The 16122-nt window shown below is 45.4% G+C and overlaps 1 protein-coding gene across 1 annotated transcript in view; it reads right to left on the bottom strand.

Moving 5' to 3' along the window:
- The window catches only part of T265_11901 (hypothetical protein), a gene marked incomplete at both ends in the record, with an annotated part of 37294 nt that extends 27465 nt beyond the window's left edge, over positions 1-9829 (bottom strand). Inside the window, 7 exons of the mRNA XM_009178719.1 lie at positions 2581-2678; positions 6300-6800; positions 6842-6932; positions 6972-7018; positions 9585-9675; positions 9715-9761; positions 9796-9829. Coding sequence (XP_009176983.1) covers positions 2581-2678; positions 6300-6800; positions 6842-6932; positions 6972-7018; positions 9585-9675; positions 9715-9761; positions 9796-9829 — 909 coding nt within the window. The remainder of the gene's footprint in view (positions 1-2580; positions 2679-6299; positions 6801-6841; positions 6933-6971; positions 7019-9584; positions 9676-9714; positions 9762-9795) is intronic.
- Between the last annotated feature and the right edge of the window lie 6293 nt (positions 9830-16122).

Raw genomic sequence — 16122 nt, 5'->3', positions numbered from 1 at the left:
ATGTAGTCGGTTCATTCTATGGTCGTCCACCTGTGACTGGAAAGAACATGAAACCAGTCCACTTTAGAAAGTCCAATGAGGGTTACTAAAAGGAGCAACAAACTACTTTTCTGATGGCAGTTGGTGCTTTAATGGGATCATCTTCCAACCAACATACTGTGCTGCGTGATTCTTTCGATTGCTTAATGGTAGTGTCAGGATGTTTTAAGATTCCAATGCCGATTTCACCCTGAAAATGAAGGTAGCCTATGCTGAGAAGCCGAAAAGCACTACACAGCTGCTTCGTCCTCGTTGGGAATTAATCGCAGTGGGCTCCCCATAAATCTACAAGGGTATTCGAATCTGTAACCTCCCAGCTAGCAGTTGGAGCATGCGCAGCCAGTCGGCAGTGTGAGTAAATCTAATTTACACACTGATAACCTGCTCCGCAAATGTGTTTTCACGTTACTGAATTATCTGACTGGCTTGGTTGCATGATGGTTAAAAACTTCGGTCTGTTTGACATACAGTTGAACACCAGTAAATCTTGCTTTTCATGCTCTGTCATTAGGCTCATTGTAACGAAGACGATGATGTTACCCACTATCACGTCAAGGTAAAAAAAACATTCAGCTGTAGCACCCTTCGGTGCCTAGCTTACTGTGCTGCGTGATTCTTTCGATTGCTTAATGGTAGTGTCAGGATGTTTTAAGATTCCAATGCCGATTTCACCCTGAAAATGAAGGTAGCCTATGCTGAGAAGCCGAAAAGCACTACACAGCTGCTTCGTCCTCGTTGGGAATTAATCGCAGTGGGCTCCCCATAAATCTACAAGGGTATTCGAATCTGTAACCTCCCAGCTAGCAGTTGGAGCATGCGCAGCCAGTCGGCAGTGTGAGTAAATCTAATTTACACACTGATAACCTGCTCCGCAAATGTGTTTTCACGTTACTGAATTATCTGACTGGCTTGGTTGCATGATGGTTAAAAACTTCGGTCTGTTTGACATACAGTTGAACACCAGTAAATCTTGCTTTTCATGCTCTGTCATTAGGCTCATTGTAACGAAGACGATGATGTTACCCACTATCACGTCAAGGTAAAAAAAACATTCAGCTGTAGCACCCTTCGGGTGCCTAGCTGCCATGCCACCCGAAGGAAGCACGAGGGCTGGGATACTTCCAAGTTGCCCAAGCCTAGACAGGGGAATTCGAGTGGCGGAGGTCGGATTCGAACCGCGGACCTTCCGGTCAGTAAATTCGCGCTCTAACCACTTGGGCCATCTCGCCCAAGGTAACCCGGTTTCTAACACCCCCATTGTGGATGGAATACGGAAATCTCCTCAGAAAACGTGTATCACAGATATCGACTTATAAGGCTCGGCGAGAAACATGATACATGTCTTGAAGACATTCATCTCAAATCAAGTCATGGAAAAGGTAGTGAAGCCTGATGAATGGCAACCTTACAAAGGTGTTTTAAAGACAAAAGTATCCAAACACTCGCTTACCTTACCAAACATCTCTGCGAATAAATACAATGCGATACTACACATGGATTCCAGACAACGTAATGTGTTTGAAAAGGTCCATAGTTTCTATCAACTTTCTCTATAAAATTCGCCGTCCTCCATGCCTTCCTCTGCCGCGTGGCCCGTGAGTCACGTGATCCCAATAAACACCATTCTATACTATCAGAGCTCAGCATTATCTTCGATATAGCTGAGATATTATTGTGCAAGTTTTATGTCTCCAGCCAAGCAATCGATCGTTGACCGCTCATGCCTAAAATCGGGCGACCTAACTGGATCACGGCACTCACACCTTCGAGCTGGAAGGGGGGATACCCCAACCAAACGATCTGACTTCTTCAAAGAAGAAAGTCGTTCACAATATGCTGAAAAAAGCAGTTTCCTTATCCTGGATATACTACTGTGGATGGAGCTGCAACTGAGGTAACTATTGGATTTCGTACCGACGTTATACAGTGAACAGGCAATTGTCAGAATACCCAACTGGTTGTCTGAATCTATCCGAAGGTGAACCGTGTCGTTGTTTTTCCTGCTCTTACTTCCGCACAGCCAAACAACGTAACAAAAAGTTGCTTAAACATTGTCATTGTTGTTGTATGGTTTACGTAATGACTTTCAATCTTAAAGTAAATGCGAATGAGATGGAGATCACGTGGAACGGGGCACATAGTGAAAACATTACACCGGTGAATTAGGAACGACTTTGGAAAAGACGCAACGATGAACTACTCGGACTAACAGTACCACAGTGTGCGTGCTGCGGTATTGAGGATACAACACACCAAGGCCAGCAGACTCACCAGCTCGGTGACGAAGAACCCGTGACCATTGCACGAGCACCCGCTAGTTGGTTATTAAAATGAATTATGGCGTTGTGATGAAGTTAATAATAGTCAAGGTTTCACAGGAGCAACTTCATGGAAGAACGTAAAAGATAACGTAAGAGAATCCAGCAATTAACCTTCACTTGCAAGGCTAGTCCTAGAACCTGGGGATATGATAGTAGGTACAAGATTACTCAAATGCAACATTATGCTCAACTACGGTGAATGAAGTTCCCAAAATCTCACCAAGTGCTCTTCCAGAGCGACGTCGGAATACAGTGTTGGGTCATAGTCATCGAGGAACGAGGTGAACTCCGGCTGACTGGCGGTTGAGGAAAATTCACCTACAACGACAGAATGTGCCAGAATAAAACACTTGGTTTAACGGAATGCTAGCCATCTTTAGGCTGCCTCGGCGAATTTATTCACCGTATAAATAATACCTGCCTTCCGAGTGTCATTCCAATGTAACAATATTCAGAACCAGTTACTGTTCTTGAGTAATCTCTACAACCTAGGCCGGAGTTTCCCAAGTAGCAGCAATATTGCCCCTTTGGGAGACAGTAGAGGAGCTACAAAACATAATTGGACGAGAACGGGCCAACCAAGTTTGCTATCGGTGGGCAGCTGTAATTAATAAACACAAACAGGTTTTGCATTTTCAAACCAAGATATTTCAAACCTATACTGCGTAACTATCTACCCGACAGTCATGAACCACCAAACCCACGGCAACTGTTACTATTTTTGTGTAACATATTTACCCTACAACTAGTCAACACGGAGAAGAAAAGGCATTGAACCTCTCCTTGGTTTGGCATGCCGTGCGACAGATCGTGGTTGACACAAGGCGATGCTCACTTCCAAGGAAGAAGGCCGTTCCGGTCTTACCGTCTGTCGAATAACGGGGTGGTGGTGTTGCGCGCAAGGAGATGGCGGAGTGACGAACTGAAAAGTTTGGGAACCATCGTTCTAGACTAGGGAGTTAAGTCAGGTATATCGGTCTGAATGCTCATCGTATTTTCGTCCACGATTCAAATACAGAGGATAAATTTGGGCCATGAAACATCGGTGTTCAACGCTCATGTTTCCATCAAGCATGATGAACAGTGTCAACATATTGGCAAAATTATCCGGTTACCTTGGAGTCCAGTGAGGGAAAACTACTGCGACGAATATTAATCAATTTCCACTTGTTACGAATTTCCTACTGTGCGTGAGTAATAGAAGTACCGCCTCACTAGGTAGTTGCATTTTATTCCTGAAACTAATCATAGCACATTCACATAAGAATATTCATTCACAGTAGTAGACGAAATATAATAATAGTGTTAGAGAGAGACTCAACTGAATTGCCCGTCTACGAAATTGTTCAACTGATGTGCTATATAGGGACCGTCTTTGTTTCAGCTGGAACGGTATTCGAGATATCATGTTTTCTTGACAGGACACAGCACTTGTAACTTTTGGAAACCCTTGGCAGCCAACTACCAGTTTAATCCTCTTTGGGGCTCATCATGTAGCTACGGTTTCCGAGCACAAGTGGCTGACTAAACTCACTGTGGAAACCCTTGGCAGCCAACTACCAGTTTCATCCTCTTTGGGGCTCACCATGTAGCTACGGTTTCCGAGCTTCCCCCAGCCTTGTGTTCTACTTGAGCACCACTTTGTGCACAAGTGGCTGACTAAACTCACTTGCAAAGTACGTTGGTGCTAACGGTACACTCAACTGAATCGCACCTAAGTCTCTCGTTTCTGCTATGTAACCCAAAGTGCAGTAAAAAGACAACTTAATATTTCGTTTGGCATGGTTGGAAAATATAATACAAGACAGACAAAGCTACATATTACGTTGACATCAATGCACTAGGCAAATGACTGTATTCCGACAAATGTGAACAATCTGGTGGTAAATTAGAACATAAGGACGATGGAAACTCGGGGACTAGAGCTGGATGATGACCGCTAAAAAAGGGTTGAGCCGGTAATAGGTTCTTAGTCTTCATCAGCCCTATAAATTGTGTGTTACGCTAAGAAAATACTGTAAGAAGTTTTGATATTCCAGCGATAGCAACGGGTATCAACCATTACCATTGAGAACGCGAGCTAGGAGCAAGTAATGTGTATGGGGGTCACATAAATGGCATCACTCTACTCGGGTAGCGACCAAGAAAGTTTAACGCAAAAAGCACAAAAATCGATCACAACAACCTGCCTGTTTAGCTAGGCTACGAATACGTAAAGAAAAGTTAAAACAGGAAAATTGACTTGACTGAGAACCCCGCCACATAAAAAGCATACATCACGTAGGTTAGTGCAGGTTAGGACACAAGAAACGGGATATTTATTGCCGAATCTGGAAATATGGTGGAAGATAAAAGCAGCATGAGAAGTATCTGATGGTTGTAGTTCAGAAACTCATCATTCCGGTATTGTGTATGTCAACCGGATGCCAAAGGACTAACGTGAAAAGGGAGGTCAGACTAATTATTCCGAACGGAAGGCCGTTGTCTGAAGAAAGAAGGATAGCCATTTATCTTTAAGTGAGTGCGAACTCCAGGTACTGTTCCACAAACTGTCAGGTCCCAGGGCTTCGGATGGAACGTCTGCCTGGGCAGCCCAGCCTGTATCACAAACGGATTTGCGCAGTCTCACCATTAGTCTCATGGGAGACGGTGTGCCGGAACACAATTCGCCAAGTGTGCTATGATTACTCATTTCTTCTGCGTCTTATAAAAACAACCTTCCCCAAAGTAGGGCTGTTGGACAATGTTGGATTCGAGCGATGAGAGGCGACCCGAATGTACTAACTATTGGAGGTTTCCGTAACAAACTCTCACAGCTGTTGGGTTTATCGGAGTTCCTATTAGGGCTGTGGCAAGGCTCTCCTGATAGCGTGCTTGAATTATCATGCATAGCAACACCCACAATCAATGGACATGTGAGCTGTAGTTTTTGAATGCGTTAAAAAACGGATTCTCTGAACTCGTTCATTGTCAACGCACGTTTACTAACAACAGTTTGTGGATGTAGTCATGCCTCCATGGTCGTCAGCGTTGGTACCTCGAACAGCATTGGCTACACGGTTGAATAGCCCAGAGTGGACCTTGGGAAGATCCCTACGATGCTACTGCGTCCTGTCAAAGCGAAAACTAGGCGATATCAACTGACCACGTTTGCGATGCATTGAAGATACGTATCCAATAGGGAAGGAGTGAGCTAAGATCCACGTTCAAGAAAACGTACTGAGCCGTTTTGGTCGACCGAACACGAATAACAAAACTAACCTGCGGAATACAATTTTCATCCATTGCTTTTTCAAAACCATATTCAGAGGAAAGAACTTTCGGTGCATCCAAGACGATCCCTTGAGATTATCGAAAAGAATTCCTATGTTTCAACACAGAGGTCTCGGTATTTTTGGAGTAGGAATGAGTCTGGTATTTCCACTCCGCTATCCATTCACCTTGCCAATCGTGTTAGCTATTGCTTTGGCGTATACGGCAATCCTCAAAACAGGCAATCACGGGGAAAGATCGTACACTAAATCCAGACTGACATGGAATGCTTTCGTGCATTTTTCGAAAGGATGGCTACCGTAACAAGTGAACCCTAACAAACCGTTTTGTTGTGGGACAATTTTTTACATCACGTCGGTGGAAAAAATTTCGTTCGTGGTGGAACGCATTCAGGTTCCAACTGGAGGAAAGCTGATGGTGCAGCTGGCATCTCGCGAGAGGCATTAGCTTCAGTTGGCAGTCTGATGTCCCGGGTGGTGTTCCATTCAGTGTGAACAATTGTATTCTTGCTGACAAAAGCAGACTTTTGAAGATTGCGTTCCAAGCGTTTGACCAATGCATCGAAAGAATAAGGTGGAAAGTACCAGTAAAGGTTTCCGTCAAATCAAAAACCGGACAATTTACTCAGGGGACCAAAAAAAACCCTCAAACCGAGGATAAACACACCTGTTACCAAAATTTCGGGATCCGGCTTAACAACTCGCATATAAGGATTTGGTGTGATCTTTGGGGTTTCCTTTGTTGTAACTGAATCTGAAAGGACTGGGCTTTTTGTTTGCACGATAACAGAGTGGCCAAGTGTACGTGTAGTAGTGTTCAAACTCTGCGAAGGGTTGGGAGCAGCGGTGAGTCGACCTATGTTTGAGCGATATGTAGGACCTTGTACGTTGGACTCGATGGGAGTGATGAATGCTGGACGTCCAGGAGTGCCGTTGCAGAGTTTAAAGATACGTACTGGTTTGGCCGGCGTGATATTCTGGGTCGTCGAATGCTGTACAAATGAAGACCCTGAGACAGCCGTTTGTTTGGCAACCGACGAGGGTGAAAAAGAGGAATATACCGCATCCGTGAGTACTAAATCTGGGACGACTGGTGTTGATTTGGTGACTGTTGTTGTAGGTGCGGTAAGACTATGGGTGCGTCCAAGTAGTACATTTTCACAGGAAACTGTACGAAAAGCAAGTCAGTTTAATAGTATATAATCCTACCGCTGATCCCACTGTCACTGTCAGAATTTTCCAAGCCCTGTTCGAAGCCGGCAGGAGGAAAGTCAAACTCTCCCAACTCAATACCATCCAACTAAGATGGAAGGTCAAAAAGTTGGGATGAAAAACTCACGAGGTCCATAGGATCCAAAAGGCCTTCTATTGCGTCCTCCTCCCCAGCTAAACAATTCATAAACGACAGAAAAACACTTACGAATAGTTTCAAAATCCAGAATATCCATCGCCATGTTTGAAGGTCAAACTGCGGATCCAGAGCTCACCCAACAAGCAAAATCGCCGATGGTTGAAAATTTTAACAATAAAACAATATGATAGTCTACAAAAAAGGACTTAGGGATGTTAGAAAGGTGAAAGTAAAACGACAATCATCCTGCTACTAAGAAAGCACAAGCAAGAGTGCTAATGCTGAGATAGTGGCCCACCAGCTGAAGAATTTGTCATTAAAGCCACATATTCACTAGGTAAATATGGCCGTTCCACGCAACAGTCCTATGGCTGATAAAGTCTCTTAAATGCTCTGAATGTTTCAGAAGTTACCGCGTTTGGCACGACTCCGTGACTAAAATTCCAACCTTCAACCTAAGATCGGGTATGGTCACGCGGACTGATGGTTTTCAACGTAGACGGTCAAAAATAGCAAGCAGTATAAATGTCATGTATAACTGGACGGACATCTCCGGGCTATGAATCTTCCCTCACCCTACTACACTCATAAGCTACCTTCCTCCACATCGACTCTCACACCGAAGTATTCTGTAGACTGGCTCTAACTTTGGGTATCGTGGGACTGGTAGAAGTGTACAGGGGACTTCGTAAAATGTGCATAAGCGTGAGCTGGCGGCAGTGTTACAATGGAATGCGGATAATCTGAGATATTTTTTCTGATTAGAGTGACATCGAGAAACAGCATCTCCCGGGCCTTCTGAACGCAAGGAATACTGTAAGACCGTCTCCCCCACAGGGTAACTGTGGCGTTATGCTGCCTCGCCGATCACCTGTGTTCATCCCAGTAAACAGAGGGCTTTGTCTCGTTAGTAAACTTGATGGGACAGCTGCCTTTTCTGCTGAAGTGTGTGAGTGGCTTCATCTGCCATACTTACAGAAGTAGCCACGTGCTCCGTACGTCAGTCGATCAACCTACTCGATCTGGGCCCGATGGAACTAAACAGTGACTAAGCAGCGAAACATGAAAGCGATTACTAGAAAACCCGGTTCGTTTGGTCCAAGCTGGATGAAGACCCACAGCCGGAGCACATCAGTCATTAGAAACATTAACAGACATGATCTAGTAGCGCTAATCTTTCCAAATTTGTACCTTCAAGGTGAAGCTACCCCCTCCTATCTCCCCAATAGAAAGTCCGCCTGTCATGAATATTCTTCGTGCCCACATTATCGTGTTGTATTAACCACTCTTTTGCCTTCGTTTTCAGCTTATGTACGTCTATTCTTAGACAAGTAAAGCGCTATTCATTCTACGCTATTCATTCTTGTTCTCGCGCTCAATCAGAACCGAAACTCTATTCGTAACAATTTACTTGTCTAAGAATACAATGGAACCGTTGCTGCGACCCAAGTGTTTCGACGCAGATCCTAATTCTCCAGACGCAACAACGCGTTGGAATCATTGGTTCCGAACCTTCCAAACGTTTCTGGGCACTGTCGAATCGCCCAATCTAAATAAACTCGAAACTCTGATCCATTTTGTGGATGCACCTGTATACGTTTATATCGCTGACTGTCCAGATTACGAATCAGCTATCAGTGCACTTGAAAAGTTGTACGTTCGTCCAAAGAATATAATTTATGCTCGCCATCTTCTACAAACTTGCAAACAAGACACCAGTCAAGATGTTGATCAGTTTGTTCAGAGGCTTAAATCCTTGGCCAAAAATTGTGATTTCAAGGCGGTGTCCGCCATTGACCATCAAAACGAAAGTGTACGCGATGCTCTAATCAACGGACTTCAGTCTACTACCATCAGAGAACGACTTCTAGCTCAAAACGAACTCACTCTCGATGAAGCTCATGAATTGGCCAGGTCATTAGAATTGGCCCACAAACAAGCTCAGTCATACTCACATAACCAGGCGATATCATTTTCTGCGGCTGCAGCACCTTTACAGACATCTACAGTTATCCCTTCACACTCAAACTCCCCTGATTCTACACCCTATCTCTCGTCAATCAGACCAAAATTTCGGGATCCGGCTTAACAACTCGCATATAAGGATTTGGTGTGATCTTTGGGGTTTCCTTTGTTGTAACTGAATCTGAAAGGACTGGGCTTTTTGTTTGCACGATAACAGAGTGGCCAAGTGTACGTGTAGTAGTGTTCAAACTCTGCGAAGGGTTGGGAGCAGCGGTGAGTCGACCTATGTTTGAGCGATATGTAGGACCTTGTACGTTGGACTCGATGGGAGTGATGAATGCTGGACGTCCAGGAGTGCCGTTGCAGAGTTTAAAGATACGTACTGGTTTGGCCGGCGTGATATTATGGGTCGTCGAATGCTGTACAAATGAAGACCCTGAGACAGCCGTTTGTTTGGCAACCGACGAGGGTGAAAAAGAGGAATATACCGCATCCGTGAGTACTAAATCTGGGACGACTGGTGTTGATTTGGTGACTGTTGTTGTAGGTGCGGTAAGACTATGGGTGCGTCCAAGTAGTACATTTTCACAGGAAACTGTACGAAAAGCAAGTCAGTTTAATAGTATATAATCCTACCGCTGATCCCACTGTCACTGTCAGAATTTTCCAAGCCCTGTTCGAAGCCGGCAGGAGGAAAGTCAAACTCTCCCAACTCAATACCATCCAACTAAGATGGAAGGTCAAAAAGTTGGGATGAAAAACTCACGAGGTCCATAGGATCCAAAAGGCCTTCTATTGCGTCCTCCTCCCCAGCTAAACAATTCATAAACGACAGAAAAACACTTACGAATAGTTTCAAAATCCAGAATATCCATCGCCATGTTTGAAGGTCAAACTGCGGATCCAGAGCTCACCCAACAAGCAAAATCGCCGATGGTTGAAAATTTTAACAATAAAACAATATGATAGTCTACAAAAAAGGACTTAGGGATGTTAGAAAGGTGAAAGTAAAACGACAATCATCCTGCTACTAAGAAAGCACAAGCAAGAGTGCTAATGCTGAGATAGTGGCCCACCAGCTGAAGAATTTGTCATTAAAGCCACATATTCACTAGGTAAATATGGCCGTTCCATGCAACAGTCCTATGGCTGATAAAGTCTCTTAAATGCTCTGAATGTTTCAGAAGTTACCGCGTTTGGCACGACTCCGTGACTAAAATTCCAACCTTCAACCTAAGATCGGGTATGGTCACGCGGACTGATGGTTTTCAACGTAGACGGTCAAAAATAGCAAGCAGTATAAATGTCATGTATAACTGGACGGACATCTCCGGGCTATGAATCTTCCCTCACCCTACTACACTCATAAGCTACCTTCCTCCACATCGACTCTCACACCGAAGTATTCTGTAGACTGGCTCTAACTTTGGGTATCGTGGGACTGGTAGAAGTGTACAGGGGACTTCGTAAAATGTGCATAAGCGTGAGCTGGCGGCAGTGTTACAATGGAATGCGGATAATCTGAGATATTTTTTCTGATTAGAGTGACATCGAGAAACAGCATCTCCCGGGCCTTCTGAACGCAAGGAATACTGTAAGACCGTCTCCCCCACAGGGTAACTGTGGCGTTATGCTGCCTCGCCGATCACCTGTGTTCATCCCAGTAAACAGAGGGCTTTGTCTCGTTAGTAAACTTGATGGGACAGCTGCCTTTTCTGCTGAAGTGTGTGAGTGGCTTCATCTGCCATACTTACAGAAGTAGCCACGTGCTCCGTACGTCAGTCGATCAACCTACTCGATCTGGGCCCGATGGAACTAAACAGTGACTAAGCAGCGAAACATGAAAGCGATTACTAGAAAACCCGGTTCGTTTGGTCCAAGCTGGATGAAGACCCACAGCCGGAGCACATCAGTCATTAGAAACATTAACAGACATGATCTAGTAGCGCTAATCTTTCCAAATTTGTACCTTCAACGTGAAGCTACCCCCTCCTATCTCCCCAATAGAAAATCCGCGTCATGCCTGGATTCGTGAGTCAGTGTTTTGAGGTATTGCCTCCAATTTGTAGCTATTCAACCATATCTCTCCAGAGCATCGGCAAACAAAAGCTTCATGGTCCTATAAACTCATGGGTATTCCGCCTTCGTGGCGCTGATTTCGTTGTCAACGGCGGCAACAGTTGTTCGTCGGAGACCGTGAGGTGATTGAACCTGCTCTATGTATGTCATTTACACCACCGACAACAGCACTAAATGAAAACAACAGTGCTGTGTAACAGTATGTCTATACGAATTGTAGTAGGAAAGGGAGGGCGGAACAAGGGCTAGCAGAAGTATCGAAAACTTAAACCCTGTCAATCTGGATAGGAACCGTCAACGTGAAAGTCACTGACACCGGTTAACCCCCATATATTTCAGCGTCTCCAGTCAGAAAAAATCGTTTAGCTGTAAGACCCGTTCGGTGCCTAGCCGCCATTCCACCCGGAGAGAGCACGAGGGCTGGGATACTGCCAGGTTACTCGAGCCTAGACAGAAGTCAGATGCACAGGTCGGGTTCGAACCACGGAACATTCGGTCAGTAAATTCGCGCTCTAACCAACTGAACCATCTCGTCCCCACAACACTCAAACTTTTCGTATTATCCTTAAATCCCTTCTGACATTTCAAATTCTGTGCACCGGATGTTTCCGCCATTCCAAGCTACGCACGGAAAACAACGTTCTTCCCAACATGCGTGAGGCATCGCCTAACCGGCTTAGCTTTCAATGTTAGATTTATTCGTCTGCTTAATCAGAGGCCCTTCTCCTGATCAGTCCGCTCTAAATTCGTTGTCTCCAGCCGACTCCAACTGTACTCCTGACAGAACAGTGACCAAAGACTTGAAGGTGTCTCATCTTCCACGCCTTGCAATCGCAATACTACCGAAACAAAATATATATATATATAGCCTTCCATAACCTCCAGTCTCACTCTTTGAATTACCAGAGGCATGCTCAAAGACTGTACACCCGACAGGATGACTACACATATTATGCGAGTGAAGCACAGCCGGAGGGCTGGATGATGTTGGTTAGCTTTTCTAGTGATATTTGTACATCGTGCTCTTTTTCAAAAAATGAGAACGACACTGTTCTCATATTCCAGGTCGACAATGTTGTAGGTCAAATTCGAAGACCTTTCAGTGTTGCTGCCTTTGCCAGTGACGAAATTAAACAAACATGGAGGAAGTGGGAATCCTAGTAGGAAAGCTTTTGGAGAGCTCTTTGGAGCGCCAACAAGTATATGAACATAATGCATGATCATCGTGAATTTCTGGGACATGCTCTGTTATGCAAGCGTGTTGGAAAGAACGGATCTGTCAGCATAATCGAACGCATCATCAGAGATAGCAACATTAGTGTTGACAGTGAAGCTTCGCTGCCGTAAAAAAAGTTGGTGAGGGAGGAGACCTAATGCTGGCCTATGACAAACACTCTGAGGTGCCTACACCCCCAAGCACTCAATCAGACTATCTAGAAAAAACGACAACACGAATACTACTGACATTAACCAGTCGCTATTTTCTGCAATGTCTTTAGCCAAGCACAGGCGGGGTCACGGCGCCTTAATATACGCCGTCGCTCTAACACTTGACGGAATGCGAAGATATGGTTCGCACAGCCTTTTCTCGACCGAAATCCTATTTGCTCTCGAGATTCTTCTTCTCGCGCTTTCGTAAGACGACGTAAGACAAACGTCGCAAAGTGTCTGGTTGCAATCGGAGTCAAACTAAACGCTCCGTGATTTTCACACATTACGGGCACCTTTTCTCTTTCATCCAGATAGTGACAAATAAACTAGACACAGAGGATTTCACCTCCATCTTGGAACGGATGCGGTGGGATTTCGTCAGGACCGACAGTTTGGTGGCACCGTAGGGACGAAAGGAATTCGCTTATCTTCGAAGCCGCCACGGGTTCCAACCTCACTATGCAAGAATTCGTTGCCGGTCGGAGATCCGGCTGAGCAACTGCAGGTGGACGGTTGTATTGTTTCTGAAAGTATCCAAACCAACGATGCAGGCGTTTCTTTCTCTACAAAGAAGATAGCCGCTTTTTAGGTGATCGTTCTGTTTACAGAAGGCATCTTAGGCTCTGTTACGCTTATCACCCGGAACAGTTTACACATTTTCCGAGTGTTTCGTCACCCCATCTGTATGGCTTTATGAAACAGTGAAGCTCGGTGAAGATGCACTTTTGCACCGGAATTCTAACAGTTCGTCGAGTAATATTGTACTTTCGGACAGGATGAACACCTGTCCGAAATCCAGTAAAAAAAACCGTCCAACTGTAGCACCCTACCGATGCCTAGCTGCCTAGTCACCCGCAGGAAGCACGAGGGCTGAGATACTGCCAGGTTGCCCAAGCCTAGACAGGGGAAGTCGGGATGCAAAGGTCAGGTTCGAACGACGAACCTTCCGGTCAGTAAGTTCGCGCTCTGATCATTTGAGCCATTTTGCCCCACGAAATCGCGTTAAGACCTAGTTGGTTGTGACGGACTGCAAGCGGAGCGCCCGGCACCTTGTAGGATTGTGGGACAGTACCTTTCAGTAAGAGTCGACATCAAAAGATATGTCCGAGAGGGACTACAGGTAGTTCAAGTTAGTCTGCGTTTCATCAGGGTCCAAGACCGAAAGACCGGGTCGTGTGCGCACTTTGCTCGCCCGTGGACAGCGGAGCAAGAATTAACCAACAGAGCTGAGATCCGAATCCCCATAAGCGTTCTCAAACGAGAAACGATCAACAACATCTCTGCCAGGCGGAGATCCGCATCAAAGTCACTTCATCGCTCTAAGTTGGGCGCTGCTACAGGCAGGAATCCTATCTCGCACTCGATTGGTCGAAAAAAGCGCCGCTGGTAGGTCTGAAGGCCCGTTATCCGCGCAATGCTGTCAGCTGCAAAACCTGTACAAATGGAGTTTACCTTTCTACGCTGAAATGTTGCATTTTATTGCGCATGTGCTCAAACCGAAAATCGCCGTAATCAACTTTCATATTTTTGCAGCTCACCAGATTTAATCGTTCACTGGAGCAACCTTGCCTGTAGCTGAAAAGCCCCGTGGGATAATTTCCCAGCATCGCTAAGACCCCGGGATGCCTGAATGAGGCTTAAAAGTTTGGAATGGAATTCTAAACTCAGCTGCCCAATTGCTTTAGTTCATCAAGGACACGGCATATTTTCGAAAATTCAACTCCATTGTGCGAATACTTGGCGCCAAACTGAAAATAACGAATGCAGTATTCGCCGAACGCGAGTTACCAATAGTGCTGTACTAGGTGCACACCCGAAATGCCTCAGAAACTATAGTTTGAACGAAAGACATCTACATAAATTTTGAATAGTTGTCGGATTTCACTCGTAAACCTGGAAACTCTCTGGAGGGTCACAGGTATATTAAAGATTATTTTAGCGTACTCAATGTCGTGATTCGCTCTAACACTTGACGGAATGCGAAGATATGGTTCGCACAGCCTTTTCTCGACCGAAATCCTATTTGCTCTCGAGATTCTTCTTCTCGCGCTTTCGTAAGACGACGTAAGACAAACGTCGCAAAGTGTCTGGTTGCAATCGGAGTCAAACTAAACGCTCCGTGATTTTCACACATTACGGGCACCTTTTCTCTTTCATCCAGATAGTGACAAATAAACTAGACACAGAGGATTTCACCTCCATCTTGGAACGGATGCGGTGGGATTTCGTCAGGACCGACAGTTTGGTGGCACCGTAGGGACGAAAGGAATTCGCTTATCTTCGAAGCCGCCACGGGTTCCAACCTCACTATGCAAGAATTCGTTGCCGGTCGGAGATCCGGCTGAGCAACTGCAGGTGGACGGTTGTATTGTTTCTGAAAGTATCCAAACCAACGATGCAGGCGTTTCTTTCTCTACAAAGAAGATAGCCGCTTTTTAGGTGATCGTTCTGTTTACAGAAGGCATCTTAGGCTCTGTTACGCTTATCACCCGGAACAGTTTACACATTTTCCGAGTGTTTCGTCACCCCATCTGTATGGCTTTATGAAACAGTGAAGCTCGGTGAAGATGCACTTTTGCACCGGAATTCTAACAGTTCGTCGAGTAATATTGTACTTTCGGACAGGATGAACACCTGTCCGAAATCCAGTAAAAAAAACCGTCCAACTGTAGCACCCTACCGATGCCTAGCTGCCTAGTCACCCGCAGGAAGCACGAGGGCTGAGATACTGCCAGGTTGCCCAAGCCTAGACAGGGGAAGTCGGGATGCAAAGGTCAGGTTCGAACGACGAACCTTCCGGTCAGTAAGTTCGCGCTCTGATCATTTGAGCCATCTTGCCCCACAAAATCGGGCTTAGACCTAGTTGGTTGTGACAGACTGCAAGCGGAGCGCCCGGCACCTTGTAGGATTGTGGGACAGTACCTTTCAGTAAGAGTCGACATCAAAAGATATTTCGGAGAGGGACTACAGGTAGTTCAAGTTAGTCTGCGTTTCATCAGGGTCCAAGACCGAAAGACCGGGTCGTGTGCGCACTTTCTCGCCCGTGATCCGCGCAATGCTGTCAGCTGCAAAACCTGTACAAATGGAGTTTACCTTTCTACGCTGAAATGTTGCATTTTATTGCTCATGTGCTCAAACCGAAAACCGCCGTAATCGACATTCAAGTTTTTGCAGCCCACCAAATTTAATCGTTTACTGAAGCAACCACACCTGTAGCTGCAAAGCCCGTGGGACAATTTCCCAGCATCGCTATGACCCCGGGATGCCTGAATGAGGCCTAAAAGTTTGGAATGGAATTCTCAACTCAGCTGCCCAATTGCTTTAGTTCATCACGGACATTCAACTCCATTGTGCGAATACTGGGCGCCAAACTGAAAATAACGAATTCAGTATCCGCCGAACGCGAGTTACCAATAGTGCTGTCCTAGGTGCACACCCGAAATCCCCTAGAAACTATAGTTTGAACGAAAGACATCTACATAAATTTTGAATAGTTGACGGATTTCACTCGAAAACCTGGAAACTCTCTGGAGGGTCACAGGTTTATTAAAGATTGTTTTAGCGTACTCAATGTCGTGATTCATATTTCGACGGCTGTCTAGGCTCAACGTGATGCCAGCGCTCAGTATTCGCACAATGAAACTGAATTTTTGAAGGCTATGAC

This window comes from Opisthorchis viverrini (genome assembly GCF_000715545.1).
Source record: "Opisthorchis viverrini unplaced genomic scaffold opera_v5_633, whole genome shotgun sequence".
Taxonomy (NCBI): Eukaryota; Metazoa; Platyhelminthes; class Trematoda; order Opisthorchiida; family Opisthorchiidae; genus Opisthorchis; species Opisthorchis viverrini.
This window is presented reverse-complemented; position numbering and strand designations above follow the sequence as displayed.